We start from the raw sequence: 17,137 nt of genomic DNA on the forward strand, positions 1-17,137 counted from the left end.
TTTTTTACATTTTTATTTCAAATTTAAAGTTGCAAGCATATAGTATTTTCAATCCAGAAAGTTCGAGACGTATCGTTATCTGTCGTGAACATTCAGGTAACAGTAGATCAGGTGATAATGCGGCGTGACTGCACCACATTGGCAGCATAGCCAATATTGCCAAATTGAGTTAAATAATTTACTGCGTATTGGGTTATTTTCATGATACAACTAACAGCAATATAATATTTGTCAGATGAAAATATGTTCGTCTCGCTCAGATTGACTTCATCGGTGTCCTCGTTTACGAAATTCAAAAAAATTAAAACATATGTAATCATTTCTTTACATAAAAAAATAATTAAATAAGAATAAATAATGTATGCTTTGTTTTTGGGATTAGAATTACTACCAAAAACCACACAAGGCATTTTAACAGTTATTAAAGCACTTTAAAAAAATTAATTGCAAATATTTCATCGAAGTTAGCCAAACACATGCAAATCTTATGGAAGTAAAAATGATAGGATACCACGACACCGCACAAGTATCATACCTTTATTAGTAGTATCATGGGTTATTCTCATCTATCTTATATTATGCAGGGGACACAGAATTATTCCAGGTAGAAAAGGTGGGACATGAAATACGAAAGTTTGAGAACCGCTTTTGAAGAATACTCCCTTCAAGAATTTGACTTTATACAGAAATTCAATATTGCACATAAATGTTGAAATCAATGTGTGAGGTTGAATTGATTTTTGTTGCTGTTAATAGTATGAGAGAAACATGGAAGTAAGAAGTTCATTGTACTGTGCACACACGATAGTAAAACTGAACTTGAAATATCAAATTATAGCAACTCCACTCCACCCATAACATGATTGGATCCAGAATCATCTTTGAGCATAGGATTAAATATGTGTCCGTGTTTATCAGCAGATAAATCCTTATTTTTAAATCTGCGTGGCTACATTAAGCCTTCAGTATAGCCTTTTCTTGTACATACGGGACCACTCAGGGTCTCTTGGTTCACTCCAGTTTTCATTGTTAATGACTCTGAAAATGACAAAAATTAACTGCTAGTAAATTAGTAAGAAAACAAAATTTGATGTCTTCTCCTCACCCAATGTGCTGTGACAGCATGTGTGGTTTGTGGTCAGATTCAAACTGCAAACAACCAACCCAGTCCTCACATCGCCTCCTATAAAACTGAGAACTGAGAAGTCAGCTTTGCAGAGGTAATCACAAGTGGAGCCATGCTAGGAGTGGGCTGGGCTGTCATCACCGTCGTCCTCCTCGGACTGGCAGGTAAACTAAATTTAATATGTTGTTGTGCATTGGCACCTTTCTGTTCTTTTAAGGTAACCCAAGAGAGGTTTGATTTTAGGATGGATACCATCTAAAAACAATAATTAAAATTGGTCTGATAAATGTCTGTTTTTCATTTTCTTCCCCTGCAGAGCATTTATTTGGCCACATTGGTCACAGGGTCTTATACATGCTCATTTGTCTACCATTTTTCCTGTCAGGTGTCTCTGGAGACAAAATAATTGATGGGAGAGAAGCATCACCCAACAGTCGACCTTACATGGCATTTTTGGATATAAGTGAAGACATACACAAGTACATGTGTGGAGGGGCCCTCATTCTTCCAAATGTTGTCCTTTCAGCAGCACACTGCAAAGGAAGGTACGTTTTTTTTACTAATGTAGGTACAGTATATGTGCCGTGACACTACAATATAGGAAGGGAACAAATTTATAATACTCTATGAGACTGAAAGTTAAGAATTGAATAAAATGATTTAACACTAAAAGCACCACTGACGATGGCAGTAGGCGTTATGTGCTTACATTTTTAATTATTTCATTAGTGTGAGTGTCACACTTTTGTCCTTTCTTGACTTTTCATGAATAGCTACACTGCAAGGACCAATGTTGTTTTAACTCCAAAACTACTTTTAGAAAAAGTAACTCATAAAATGTTTCTTTGTTTTTGAACATTAAAGACCCCCTATTTCTGCTGAAAGCAGTGCCATTCAGGGTTGGTACCCAGGTCTGAATCAATGCCTTTCTCCTGGCTTTACCTTCACAAATCCCCTCCTAATGCTCTTATTCAACATTTTTGAACGTTGCTGCCTAACCTGCATTTCCAACATGTAGAAAATTGAAATGTCAGCCACCACTGCAAAATTTACTGTTGCATGCTGTGTGCTACAAAATGTAATCAATGATGAAAATTCATAATTCTTCATAATTCTTTCCCCTGCTGCATTTAAAACTTTTCAAAATTCATGTTGTAAAATATGCAGATGGAGAAAACTATTTTTTGTTTAATTAATTTTTTTAAGTTTTTGTATCGACATACTTTAAAAGTAGAATTCACCTCCTTCTTCGGGTGTTTTAGCGGTCCACATCAAATCAGTTTACAATGTTTCTCGATTACTTTGATGCAGTTTAAACATTTGAAATGTCAGTCTCCCTGCTCTTAATGCAGTTGTGAAATCAGTACCTCATCTCCTCAGACACATCAGCAGTTCCCATTGTGTTTGTACAAACTGCCCTTGTGTCTACGCATATTTCACTGTTAAAGACGTTTTGTCATTATGTTGATGTGTTTATTGTCTCATTCTGGCAACTCATGAAGACAGTTTGTACATTTGTTAGTCTGACTTGCAGACCTCTCACTCACCTTGCTACTTCCCAGCATTGCATTAGTGTTTCAATCAAATCACTTTAAACTTTCTTCGGTTATGCATGAAAGATCAAGGCCAGTCACACAAGGTCACTGGCAGTCATAAAATTGCCTGACATTGTAGTCACATACTCTTAGAACAGGTTGGATTGAAGCAAAATGAAGCATGTGTTCTCAATCTTGTATCATAGGTACATGTCGTGGGAGTGCAGTAATTACACACAAGCATATATGGATGCTCAGTTTCCACCCAGTGCGTAGTGTTGACAACGGAGCTGGAAGCAGTTGTGCTGCTACTGCTGAACATGCGGTAATTCACAATTGCGCCAATCAACGCAGACCGGCTCCTTCACTTCTTGGATGGGCTCTACATATCCCTCATTCTAGAGAATGAAATGGGGATTCTGAGGGCCAACATGCTATGTCATGTGGTAATTAGGATCAATGTAAGTTTTTAACATGTCTACTGTGTGAGGGAATGATTTGAAACTCACCAGCACATAATAACGATGTTTCCGCCATGAATGATGATCCTGATATGAATGGGCAGAAGGATCTCCTGTAGCACATCTGGTATAAATGGTAGCTTCAGTCAAATCTGAATGAAACACTTTTATCTCTTGTACTGTTACAAAGATTTGGACGGTTTGAATTCTGCAAAAGTATTATAGCTCTTGAGTGACTGAGAGTGTTAAGAAATTCCTCAGGATAATTTACTGCTTCATTATTACTTAATACATGGCCAACTGATTTGTATTGTAATAGGCATTTATTTAATTTAGCTGCTTTTTTATTTTTTGGTATTAATGGAGCTCTTTGTCACAGTAATGAAAGTACTTTATTATAAGAGGTGGGCAGTAGCTCTTGCCGGGGTGGTTCCTTATTTACCTGACGAGGTAAGAAGACGATATCAGGGCAGCCGAGCCGGCGCAAAGATAAAAGATAAGATAAAAGCCAGGCAATTTGAGAGAAAATGGTGTTATAAACCGTCGGTGCCTTCTGTGATCCTGGGAAAAGTGAACTCACTACCAAATAAGATCTGACGAACTGGCTGTACTGGTGTAAAATGTCAGAACCTACAGATTTTTTTTTTGTGAATTTCCCCTTGGGATTAATAAAGTATCTATCTATCTATCTATCTATCTATCTATCTATCTATCTATCTATCTATCTATCTATCTATCTATCTATCTATCTATCTATCTATCTATCTAGTAACGAGTTACATTTACTCCATTACATTTACTTGAGTAACTTTTTAAAATAATTGTATTTCTAAGAGTAGTTTTAGTGCACCATTCTTTTTACTTTTACTTGAGTACATTTGTGAAGAAGAAACGCTACCCTTACTCCGTTACATTGGGCAACACTTAACTCGTTACTTTTTTTCATGTACACATCACACTATATTTTTTTCAGACAGAAGTCGCCAGTGGATCTACTGCATGACTGCTTCACCAATCAGACATAGCAACAATAATCACTTGACTCTGTTTCACCAAACATAGCCATGCAGTTACATGGTAAAGTGAGACTTCTTGTACGTTCACAAGCTGCCTTGTTCTAATGTTTTCTATCAGTTGGGCTATTTGGAGGACAAGTGTGTGATGATGCCGGTCCTCTACAGACTCCCTCTTCTCACATGGGAGTCTGCTGAACCCACACCGTCGATAGTTATGACCGAGATGAGCTGACATATGAGGATAATTCACTGATGAAGCCAGAGGATGGTGGAAAAAGTGCTCAAGTGCTTTTATTAAAAAACAGTCAAAACAAAAGTAAAATCACGAAAAGTGTCGAAGGTGTAGTGTTCTGAAAAAACAGTACATATATAAATCCATAAATATCATTGTGAAAGTAAGGATAAAAAAAATAAATAAATCCGTTAAAAATCTGAGGTTAAAATGCAGACTAATTCCTCCTGATCTCAGCCCACTTCCTTCTCATTCTCCTGGCCTCACCCATTGCTCGCGTAGCCGGCGGAGACTCAGCAGCCACGAGCTCCTTTAAGCCGATCTCCGTCTTGGTTGCCTCCATGCATCACAGCCAGACTGCCTTCTTCCTTTGCGTTCACGCTGATGCACCTCGGAAGCCTAGGGAGGGCACCTGCTTTGCTTGCTTGCGACACTCCACCCGAATGTTCAGTGGGGTGAGCTAGCCCCTAGAGCACCACAGCTAACACTTTTTCATGGGCCCTAGCTCGCACTGCTACCTCACTCCAGGTGGCCAGATCGTCGTTCCCAAGCCTGCCTTTCAAGTCTTTTTAAATTCTTTTCTTTTCTCCTTTTCTTTGATTCCCCTTCTTTTTTTGTTCTGACCAGTATATATACACTCCCGTCTCGGTGGGCCTTAATCACACACCGCAGAATGCCAATAAAGCAATTGAGAATGATTATACCCGCACATGCAGGTGCGACTCGCTCCAACTACCTCATTAACTCCCCGCAGTTGTGCAATTGCGCCCACGGAGAGCGATATATGTTTTTTTGTTGTTTTTTTTTTTTTTGAAGCCACGGACCCGGTACACACAAAGTCAGTGTACAGTATATCTTGTCACTGTAAATAGTTTGCACTGTTCAAACATACATGTTACCTACTGTAGGTATCGGCTTCAAAAGCTTTGTTGTGAAAATCTGAGACTTGGAACTTTGCGTTATTTGTGCACCTTTATTTTGTAAAGATATTATTTACTTTTACTCATTTTTTCATTTTATTATTTGGAAATAGCAGAATTTGAACATTATTTTGTATTTTTGTCTGTCTTATTACATTTCTAAAAAATAAATCATTTATTATGTTCAAACAGTTACTCAGTAGTCTTTTACCAGATACTTTTTTACATTTACTTGAGTAATTTTTTGGCTACTCTACCCACCTCTGTTTATTATTTAATGGCTGAATATCCGGTTATATGTTTTCATTCTACCATTGCACTCAAGTTGATTGGAATATTCATTTTTTGTTCTTTCTCTGCTATGCGATCTTCTTCTACTTTAAGTGTCAAGACCCAAACACAATTCCCAGCCAAAATGATTAGAATTGTTTGAAAATGTAGAGTCACTTACCTACCAGCTTTTCTGTCTTCTTTTTGTGGTGTCTTACTCTTGACGTTGCGGTTCCTGGGTTCCAGCTACAACGAACTTTTCATAAAAAACAAATTAATCTAACAGTTAGAAAAGTTTATTTTATATACAAAATGCCTAATCAGAAGTTTGATAGAATTCTTAGAGAAAGTTTTATATTGTAAGAAATCTCAGAATTGGGAGGGACCCATGACAGTCCAAAATAATACATCACGAAAGAAACTGTCAGTGTCTTTCAAACAATGGGGCAGAGTCATTATATTAGGGACCTCATCTCTGCGTTTTTTTTTACTAAAGATCAGAGCTTGAAGTAGGCCGTTAGACACTGGTATGGTGTACTGCTATATTCCATTTTTCACCTCAGCACATTAGCATCTCCCTCCTGAACTTGAAACCCCTAGCTGTCTGATCTGTCCAAGCTTACCCTCCTATTTCTTTTTATCTCAACAACTTTTTCATGAAACAACACTCAAGATGCTGCGAACTATGCTATTCAAAATTTGAAAGTTTTGAAATGGAAGTATTTCTCACCATTTTTAAGGGTACTACTGTATATAAGTAAGGTACTAAGTGTGTATGTAATTATTAGGATTCATACCAAACTTTTTGTATTGTTAAAAAAGCAGTTGCACATAAAATGTTGCCTCGATTAAAGTGCTGCCCAAAGCGTTCATCTTTATGGCTCATCCCACATGACAGCCCTGCTTATGTATGTAAATGCTGTTTTGTATTTCACTATATTTGAACTAATTATATATGTAAATGCTCTGAAGCTCTTATGAAGTTCAACTTACTAGCCCTGCTAAAATCATTCCTAAGAACAGTGTACTATGTGGGAATTTTTTTTAATGTCACCCATTCCTTGTTTGTCTTTGTTTGTTTCAATGTCCTGCTTCCATCTGTATCACTTTTAGATTGTCTCCTTATAACTGCTCAATTGGGAACCGTAAGAAACAGTCACTTGGCTACTGAAAGTTCTGTCACTGATCCTACTCTCATTCCTGACTAATCTGCTGATTTTCTTGTTAACAGTAACATCACTGTGATTCTGGGGGCTCACGATCGTACACAAAATGAGAATTCCCAGCAGGTAATACCAGTGCAGGAAATGATCTCTCATGAAGAATATGACGAGACTTTCCTTCATAATGACATCATGCTGCTGAAGGTGAGTGTCACATTGGGCGCTAAACCTAACCCTAATCTAATCTAACCCTAATTCTACAGTTTCGAATGTAATTCATGCTTTCTGGCCTTTCAGATACCTGATTATAAATACCCAATTTTTACTTTTCCCACCTTAATAGCACATGATGTTCTCTGATTCATGCTGGGTTTGACCCCAAGCACAAACATTTGGAGATTCCCATCAAAGCCACTTGATAAGACTTAACAGAACAAATGGTGTGCTGAATGTAAGCAATTAACAATGAAAAGAAACCCTCTTACTTCTCTTGTTAAAGAATATAATTAAATTGAGGAAAGAGAAGGACTTCTCAAACTGACCTTCTTAACATCATCTCCGTATGTAGGCGTTTTTGACACAGCAAAGCCAGGCCTTCACTTGTCCCAACAACCGTATGAAGTCCCCATACAGATGGTGTCCATGTGTTGCTACTACTAAAGTTCTTCTTAAAGTAAAAGTAAACACTGTGTCCTCTCCAGTATTCACACTTTTATAATTCGGTCCCAGGATTGTGATATGTTTCTGATATTGATGTGAGCAACACTGGAGCACCAGAAGGAACACTTATGTCTCCTTTTCTCCTCACTCTGGCTATAAATGTAACACAAGGCAATGCCACTTGCAGACTTTTTCAGATGATTCTGCATTTATGGGGGTGTATTAATAAGAGGGAGGAGACAGAGAATAGGAGTCAGGTGGAGAACTTTGTTTCTTGGCGCAGAGAGAATTATCTTCACCTTAACATCAGCAAAACCAAGGAACTGCTTATTGACTTTCATCACACCAAAGAGCCTCTATGTCCGGTCACTGTTCAGGGAGCAGATATACAGTACAGGCCAGAAGTTTGGACACACTTCCTCATTCAATGTGTTTTCATTATTTTCATGACCATTTACATTGGTAGATTCTCACTGAAGGCATCAAAACTATGAATGAACACATGTGGAGTTATGTGCTTAACAAAAAAAGGTGAAATAACTGAAAACATGTTTTATATTCTAGTTTATTCAAAATAACCACCCTTTACTCTGATTACTGCTTTGCACACTCTTGGCATTGTCTCGATGAGCTTCAATAGGTAGTCTCACGTGAAATGGTTTTCACTTTACAGATGTGCCTTATCAGGGTTATTTAGTGGAATTTCTTGCTTTATCAATGGGGTTGGGACCAGCAGTTGTGTTCTGCAGAAGTCAGGTTAGTTGGACGATCATTTATTTTTCAACAGGACAATGACCCCAAACACACCTCCAGGCTGTGTAAGGGCTATTTGACCAAGAAGGAGAGTGATGGAGTGCTGTAAATGGTCATGAAAATAAAGAAAACACATTGAATGAGGACACCTCCAAACTTTTGGCCTGTACTGTAGAAGTGGTGCACTCCTGCAATTTCTTGGGGGTCCACATCAATGATAGGATAGACAGGTCTTATAGACCATATATAAGAAATGCCAGAGTTTCCTTAGGAGACTACATTCCTTTAATGTAGGGAAGTGACATCCTGCACATCTTGTACAACTCTGTGATGGCCAGTGTGATTCTTTATGTTGTGGTGTGCTGGGCTGGTAATGTCAATTCAAGTAAGGCCCACTGTATCAAAACGTTAATTAAAAGGGCTGGCTCAGTTATGGGATTCACTCCAGACCCCCTGGAAGTAGTAGAGGAGGAGAGACTTAAAATAAAACTAAGTGCCGTTATGAACAATGCTGTCACATCCTCTCTCTAACACACTGACACTTAGGACTTTCAGACCATAGTGTGTGTGTGTGTATACATTAATTTATCTGTCAATTTATGTTGTGAACTGTAGTGGGGGGTATAAAATGAACAAGAGAGTTTTTCTTGTGGGAAAGTCTTACTTTGTATGAATTTCCCACACCACAGCCACAAGTACAAGCACAGTGTAAAACACAATGGAACATACCAATACTTGTCTTCAGTTTTCTTCTCTTTCTTTCTCTCTCCATCACTGGTCACTGCCTCTTTCCCCCCTTCCGGCAAGCTTTGTTTCCTTCCTTCAGACTCTGGTTCCCCAAGCTGAGGCAGGCAGCACCTTTTAAATAAAACTAAAAAGTACTTCTGGTGTCCCAATGATTTGATCTTGGAGCACTTCTGGGTAAAGCCAGGTAAAACTTCTGGTGGTCTGGGGCAAAAAATTTCCTGTTTATGCCATCTCACCTGGTTCTTCCCAGCTGAAGGTGTTCTGGCCAGTTAAGGAGGCCAGTTGTCCCTCACAACGTATTTATTTATATTAAAGGGCTTCTGTAAAAGGCAAATTTCTTCTTGGGAAAAAATGGGGTCTATCTATTTAATATCTCACTGATTTTCTCCTGACTTGTTTCATTTAAATAGCTTCAGTCCCATGCTATTATCACAGATGAAGTGAATACAATCCGACTTCCAGGTGCAGGTGAGCACTTTGAGCCTGGCACCACCTGCTCAGTCGCTGGGTGGGGACTTACTGTCACTGATGGAGCAGGCAGCAATGTGCTGAGAGAGGTGAATGTGACGCTCCAGAGACACTGTGACTCGGCCAATCCTGCTTTACAGATCTGTGCAAGGGGCACTGACAAGAAGGGTACATGTAACGTGAGTAAAGAACATTTTTCTTTTTACAAAGACCTGATAACAAAAATTGATCTCCTTTAATATAATTCTCCACAATGCATATTTCTTTTCAATATGCAGACAAATTATAGTCAGTCATTTTTATTTCAGGGAGACTCAGGAGGCCCACTAGTTTGTCAAGGAAGGAACAACATCCCTACTGTTGCCGGAATTGTGTCTTATTCCAATACCAGGAAGTGTGAAGATCGTCATCGGAGTAATGTGTATGCCAAAGTGTCTGCATACCGTGAATGGATCGAAAGTAAAATGAATATTCTGCTTGATGGCTCTTCTAGAGGCAGAGTGAGGAGACCATTGCTGTATTAAGCCAGCGGAAGTTATGACCATCAATCATAAATTGAAATCAAATGCTAGCACAGAGCTCACTGACACATTGAGTAATGGGTGACTTTACATTTGTCCCCTTAACCAGAACCAACAACCCATGTAACCGCTTACCTGCTTTAATAAAGTCATGATGCAATGAAGGAAGAGTATGACTTGTTCTTAGAACTTCAGATTGTTATGGACCAAAAACCTGTAACTGTTACTTATCTGATTTAAAGGCCACACACACTAAACCATAGCATTCATAATCGTAACATGGTGCTTCATTTTGCTGCTGTCTACATCTGATTATGATGTTCACTTATTAACCAACTAATATTGGTTTAAGGTTTTTGAAACAGAAGGGGTTCTGATGACTGGCAAAGGTTCAGGGTCAATTTATGAATAGAAGATATATTTGTGGAATGGAATTTTCCACTTTTATTGTGAGGAAAGGTGTACCATGATGTTAAAATGGCAGAAAGCTGGTTGTTTAAAGAAACGAGCAGGCATTAAAGTTTGGGGGTGGAGGTGAAAAGAAGGAAACAATAACAGCATGCTCAATTCAAAAGAGTATATGGCCTAGTACTACATCAACCAGAGTCTGTCCATTATAGGACCAGTGAGTCACCAAAGAAAGTCAACACTGTACTACAAAAGAAAGAGTTAGGGGAAAAATAACACAACATTTAGAATCTATTTAAGCTAATTCAGGTTTGTGGTGGGCCTAGATTCTGCCCTAGCAGTAGCAGCAACATTCATTTGCCCACTCCAGAAGTACATCAAAGTGCAATCTCAAGAGTTGAGCTTTGAATGTGTGCCCATCTGAAAGCAGCTGGAATTATTACTTCTCCACATCTCATTCTTGAGGCAGATAGCTAGAGGGGATCATCACTACCACCTTCACCTTCACTTCACCTACCACTTCATATCTTAAATCATTCTTAAAACAGATTGAAGACTTAATTGCCAGCTTAAGTGAAAAATTAAGGAAAACATACTAAGTAACTAAAACAGAAAAAGTGACTTAATCAGTTTTAAAGTTAAAAGATGCCGACAAAAGAAGAGAAGAAGCCGACCAAAAGGGTGGAGAAAAGAAGAGGAAGCAGCAAACGCATCAACCTCTGAGCTGACGAATGTTAAATGTACAGAAAAAGAGGATGAAAACTAGGAATGTCAAGTGAACTCACTGCACATTATCGTACAGTGCGCCATTACTAGTATTATTATATTACACAATTATATTAAGTTATTCCAAGGCATGTAATATGATGCCATCTTTCATTATCTTGGTTTTTCTGTGACACAATAAAGGTGGGCCTCATTGTATTCCCTGTGGGGTTATTGACAGTAGATATTGTAATGGTATTATTATCCAGCTTATTATAAAAAAGAAGTGTTAACAATTTCTAAAATTTCAGTGCACTCAGCATTTATGACAGGCTGATGCAGAGCGAAAGAGAATTGCTCGAGCAAGTGAGAGCAAAAGAACAGACTATACAACAAAGACAAGCCGACACTGAGCGAAAGAGAATAATGGCAAGAGCAAATGAGAATGCGGAAAAGGCTAATCATCGTCGGCAATAAGTGGTCAAACGTATGAGAATTGCAAAGGCAAATTAGACAGATCAAAATGCCACTGCACTACACCATTGCTGGTTACATTAATATCATACATGTTGATAATAAAATAACCTATAGTTACAACTCTCTGTATGTGGTATAGTCAGGGCCGGATTTTCCTATAGGCTAACTAGGCTTCGGCCTAGGGCCTCAAGATCAAGAGGGGCCTACATTCAAATTGTTAGCAATTTGAACAAACTTAAAATTGGGAGGTGAAAGGGCCTCATAAGTGGAATAGCCTAGGGCCTCTTTTCATCTAAATCTGGCCCTGGGTATAGTGGATCCATGGCTCGCAACTAGTGGCCAATTTTAAAGAAATAATCACTCCCTTAGAAGGTGCAGGCTCCTTTTGGGTGCGGGAGTGTGTGATAGTGTATTTGCTCAGCGGTTAATTGGGAAACTGCCTCACTGTGCCACATATACGTGCGGAGGTGGATGGCTCAGTCAGGCACCTTGGCTCCTCACACCCGTACCCAATTATGGAGTAGAGTTAAAAGGAGCCAGCACAGGATAGAAGGGGAAGCAAAAAATGAAAGAAAAAGGAAACAAAGAATGGAGGTTAAAAACGGGAGAGAAGCATGCAGAAAGACTGGAGAGTGCCAGTGAGAGTGAGCAAGAGAGATGAAGCGGCCAACCGTGAGGAGAGAGAGTGTGGCTGATGTTTTGGGCTGTTGAAGTGAATCACTTTGACTGAGCTGTTGAGGGAGCCAAAGTAATGTGGTGCTGGATGATGCAGCTCGCCATGTAAGTTTGGGAAGGCATTGGGAGTTGGCTAGGCTCAGATGGGGAAGCCTATTGGAGCCATGGGCAGCTAGGACCTGAGCCAGGGATCGGATTCAGAGCCTGGCTGGGAGCCATGGGACAACAGTGAAGAAGATTGGCGCACCTGTTAGAATTAGAATTAGAATTAGAACAATCTAGACGAGAACAGGCCATTCAGCCCAACAAAGCTCGCCAGTCCTATCCACTTGCTTCCTCCAAGAAAACATCAAGTCGAGTTTTGAAAGTCCCTAACGTCTTACTGTCTACCACACTACTTGGTAACTTATTCCAAGTGTCTATCGTTCTTTGTGTAAAGAAAAACTTCCTAATGTTTGTGCGAAATTTACCCTTAACAAGTTTCCAACTGTGTCCCCGTGTTCTTGATGAGCTCATTTTAAAATACAAGTCTCGATCCACTGTACTAATTCCCTTCATAATTTTAAACACTTCAATCATGTCACCTCTTAATCTTCTTTTGCTTAAACTGTAAAGGCCAGCTCTTTTAATCTTTCCTCATAATTCAACCCCTGTAGACCTGGAATCAGCCTAGTCGCTCTTCTCTGGACCTTTTCTAGTGCTGCTATGTCCTTTTTGTAGCCTGGAGACCAAAACTGCACACAGTACTCAAGATGAGGCCTCACCAGTGCATTATAAAGGTTGAGCATAACCTCCTTGGACTTGTACTCCACAGATCGTGCTATATAACCTAACATTCTGTTAGCCTTCTTAATGGCTTCTGAACACTGTTTGGAAGTTGATAGCTTGGAGTCCACTATGACTCCTAAATCCTTCTCATAAGGTGTACTCTCGATTTTTCGACCGCCCATTGTGTATTCAAACCTAATATTTTTACTTCCTATGTGTAATACTTTACATTTACTGACATTAAATTTCATCTGCCACAAATCTGCCCAAGCCTGTATGCTATCCAAGTCCTTCTGTAATGATATAACGGATTCCAAATTATCTGCTAATCCACCTATCTTGGTATCATCTGCAAACTTAACCAGCTTGTTACTTATATTCCTATCTAAATCATTTATATATATTAAAAATAGCAGCGGCCCTAGCACTGACCCCTGTGGAACACCACTCTTAACATCGCCAGTTCTGATGAGGTTCCTCGCACCATCACCCTCTGCTTCCTGTGTCTGAGCCAATTCTGCACCCATCTAAAAACATCACCCTGAATTCCCACTTCTTTTAACTTGATGCCCAACCTCTCATGTGGCACCTTATCAAATGCTTTCTGAAAGTCCAGATAAATAATATCATAAGCTCCACTTTGATCGTATCCTTTTGTTGCCTCCTCATAGAATTCCAACATGTTAGTAAAACACGACCTCCCCCTTCTGAACCCATGCTGACTGTTCAGAATAACTCCTGTCCTTGTCATGTGTTGCTCAATCTTATCCTTAATAATTCCTTCCATTAATTTTCCTGTGATGCTTGTTAAGCTTACTGGCCTATAGTTGCTTGGATCTGCCCTGTCACCCTTTTTATATAATGGGATGATATTTGCCATTTTCCAGTCCTTTGGAATCTCTCCAGTGCACAGTGACTTCCTAAAAATATGTGTCAAGGGTTTATATATGTACTCACTAGCCTCCTTAAGAACACGAGGATAAATATTATCTGGGCCTGGTGATTTGTTTGATTTCATCTTATTTAATCTGAGCAGCACTTCTCCCTCTACAATTTCCAAATCCCTCAGTACCTCCTTAGTAGTTGTTTACCTCTGGCAGGTTATCCACTTGCTCACTTGTAAACACCTCAGAAAAATGTAAGTTTAGGGCATCTGCTATTTCATTGTCTGTATCTTTTAATTCCCTTTACTATTCCTGATGAACTTGACCTCCTCCTTAACTGTTCTTTTACTACTAAAATACTGAAAGAATCTCTTGGGGTCTTCTTTCGCCTTATCTGCTATATTCCTCTCCAACTGTCTTTTAGCCTCTCTGATATCCTTCTTAATGGTTGCCCTCATTTCTCATACGCTACGGTTCTCTTTGCAGTCATTAGTCTTATATGCCTTATACAGCAGTTTTTCCTTTGCAACTTCTTTTTAAATCTTTATTAATCCATCGTGGAGTTTTTTTTAGTTTCCTATTACTTCCAAATTTAGGTATGTATCTGTCCTGCATTACATGTAAAACATTTTAAACCTGTTCCACTGCTCCTCGACTGTCTCCACATTTAAAAGCTTATCCCAGTCTATCCTACTTAGACTTTGTCGCATCTGCTCAAAATTAGCCCTACTAAAGTTCAACTTAACAATTTTAGTCTTTGCATCTGTACTCTTACAAAATACTGAGAATTGTATTACATTATGGTCACTTGACCCTAGTGGTTCAATCACCTCTACACCCTCAATTCTATCCTGATTATTACAGAATACTAAATCCAGATAGGCTTCACCCCTTGTTGGTGCTTTAACATGCTGTGTTAAAAAACAGTCGCCGATTACTTCTAAAAACTCCTGCTCTTGTGCTCCTCCATCTGTAAGGTTATCCCAGTTAATATTTGGATAATTAAAGTCCCCCATGACTATAATATCCCCTGTAAACTTGCCTTTTGATATTACTAAAAGATGTGTGTTGAAATTACTGTCTGAATTGGGTGGTCTATAACACACTCCTAAAATGAGACCTTTTCCCTAATATTTTCCAGGCGAAGCCACATGTCCTCACTAAGATGGGGCTCATCATCCAACTGAAGATGACTTACATTTAATTCCTGTTTGGCATAAACAGCAACCCCACCTCCTTTTCTGTTCTGTCTATCCTTCCTAAAAATGTGTATCCCTCTATGTTACACTCATCCCCATCTTTGTTATTTAGCCAGGTTTCCGTTATTGCTATAATATCATAATTGTGCTCTGCTACATACAACTCCAACTCACTTACCTTATTTTTGATACTTCTAGCATTAAGGCAAGCTATTTTTAATGTGTTAATCCTTCTATCTTTACGTGTTTGCTTAAAATTTACATTACTATGCATTTTTATTTCTACACCATTGTTTGTTCTTCCATGTATAGATCTAAATCTGGCCTGTCCTAAACTCCCTGCCCCCCCATTCCCTAGTTTAAACAATCCTCGACTAGCCTACACATACGCCTCCCCAATACATTGGTGCCCCTCCGGTTCAGATGTAACCCGTCACGGCGGAACAGGTCCCATCTGTTCCAAAAGGAGTCCCAATGCCCCATAAACCTATACCCTTCTACCCTGCACCAAGATTTGAGCCACGCGTTAAGCCTTCTAATCTCCTCAATCTTACCTGGACTGGCGTGGCACAGGCAGAACTTCGGAGAAGACTACCTTGTCAGTTCTGCTCCTCAGCTTGGTACCTAACTCTTTGAATTTGGATCGCAGAACTGACAGACTACCCTTATGTATGTCATTTGTTCCAACGTGGACAATGACAACTGGATCCACCCCCGCTCTGGCCAAGAGCCTATCCACCCTTCCAGGGAGGTCTCCCACCTGTGCTCCCGGAAGGCAACACACCGTACGAGACTCTCTCTCTGGAGCACACCTGCGCTTCAATCCCCCTAATGATTGAGTCCCCAACTATCACTACCTCTCTCTTTTGGGAACTGGTTTTGAGGTGGCCCGTTGGGGCTCCTCAACCCTGCCTACCACCTCAGAATTATCAGAGTCACCGTCCAGCTCCGCCAGGACATGATAACGGTTAGACACTTCTAATTCTGGGGTTGATGCCCCCGGACAGTGTGCACCTTTTACCTTACGCCTTGCGACCGTGACCCACCTATTCCTACCTGTCTGGTCTGGAATCTCCTCCCGCGCCACCTTAGGGGTGCACACTATTTCTCTAAAGGACACCTGGGCCAAGTCCGCCAATTCTCTATTACAACGCAGGTCAGCCAACTCCTCCTCCAGTTCAGCGACCCTGAGCTCGAGGTGCTGGATCAGCTGGCATCTCTTGCAGATGTAGCCCTCATAGACAACTGGCTCTTCCAAACCATCATCTAAAAAGTCCAACATCCAACAGGACTTGCATTGCACTGGCCTCATTATTAAAATTTGATTTGGAGTTGGTTTGACGTCTGCACCTCGTCTGTGGAACTCTTTACCTCATTACATTAAGGAGTCGCCTTCAATTCAACTGTTAAAAACGAGACTGAAGACTCATTTCTGTTCTCTAGCTTTCAGTGACCTTCACTGTTACTGATGGTTTCCCTACTCTTGGTCATCTTCTTTCTTTATCTTCAGCTCACTGCTGTCTATATTGTGTTTAATTTACTTTTTTTATTTATTTCTATTTATTTTATTTATGTTTATTGTATGTAGGGTGGCGTGGTGGCTCTGGTGCTAAAGATCTGCACTGGCAATTGGAAGGTTGCCATTTTGAATCCCATTAAAAAGCCAAAAGTGGCTCTACTTCGTTGGGCCCTTCAGCAAGGCCCTTAACCTGCAATTGCTCCATCCTGCGTATGACATTAATCAGCATCTAGCCCTGCAAACAGGCTCTCCAACCTGCAGGGAAAAAGCTGGGGGTTGTTGGCAAAATTTGCACTCCAGCCACCATAAAAAACCTCACATTGCTCCATTCCATCTGAACTAGTGTGTCACCCATTGCATGTCTGCACTAATCTGGGATCCTGACTTGGTTTATCATGAGTTGGGTACGGCAATGTTTCTCTCTTTCTCTGTGTTTTAATGTAAAGCACTTTGGCTATAGCATTACTGATGCTCTTTTAATTATGCTCAATAAATAAATTGTCATTGACATCTGCCTCTCTCTCTCGCTCTCTCTCTTACTCTCTTTGCGGCCATTTTCAGGCAGGCCATATTGTGTAGCCCTGGTCTGACAGCATGCTGGATCAAAGACAAAAAGCCAACTGGTAGTAA

General features: G+C 39.9%; 1 protein-coding gene across 1 annotated transcript; it reads left to right on the forward strand.

Annotated features, from left to right (window-relative positions):
* Positions 1-1,181: 1,181 nt before the first annotated feature.
* LOC120537681 (mast cell protease 1A-like) lies at positions 1,182-10,036 on the forward strand. The gene is made up of 5 exons (XM_039766786.1): positions 1,182-1,290; positions 1,512-1,671; positions 6,792-6,927; positions 9,294-9,530; positions 9,660-10,036. Exons 1-5 carry the CDS (start codon positions 1,239-1,241, stop codon positions 9,873-9,875), a joined length of 801 nt encoding a protein of 266 aa, XP_039622720.1. The 5' UTR covers positions 1,182-1,238; the 3' UTR covers positions 9,876-10,036.
* The last annotated feature ends 7,101 nt before the right edge of the window (positions 10,037-17,137 follow it).

This window comes from Polypterus senegalus, chromosome 10 (assembly GCF_016835505.1).
Source record: "Polypterus senegalus isolate Bchr_013 chromosome 10, ASM1683550v1, whole genome shotgun sequence".
Taxonomy (NCBI): domain Eukaryota; kingdom Metazoa; phylum Chordata; class Cladistia; order Polypteriformes; family Polypteridae; genus Polypterus; species Polypterus senegalus.

Bases quoted from the DNA above. Each gene is read 5' to 3' on its own strand.
- LOC120537681 (XM_039766786.1), top strand. From the start codon at position 1,239: ATGCTAGGAGTGGGCTGGGCTGTCATCACCGTCGTCCTCCTCGGACTG. The intron at 1,291-1,511 runs GTAAACTAAATT...TTTTCCTGTCAG, and splicing joins CGTCCTCCTCGGACTGGCAG to GTGTCTCTGGAGACAAAATA. The intron at 9,531-9,659 runs GTGAGTAAAGAA...TTTTTATTTCAG, and splicing joins ACAAGAAGGGTACATGTAAC to GGAGACTCAGGAGGCCCACT.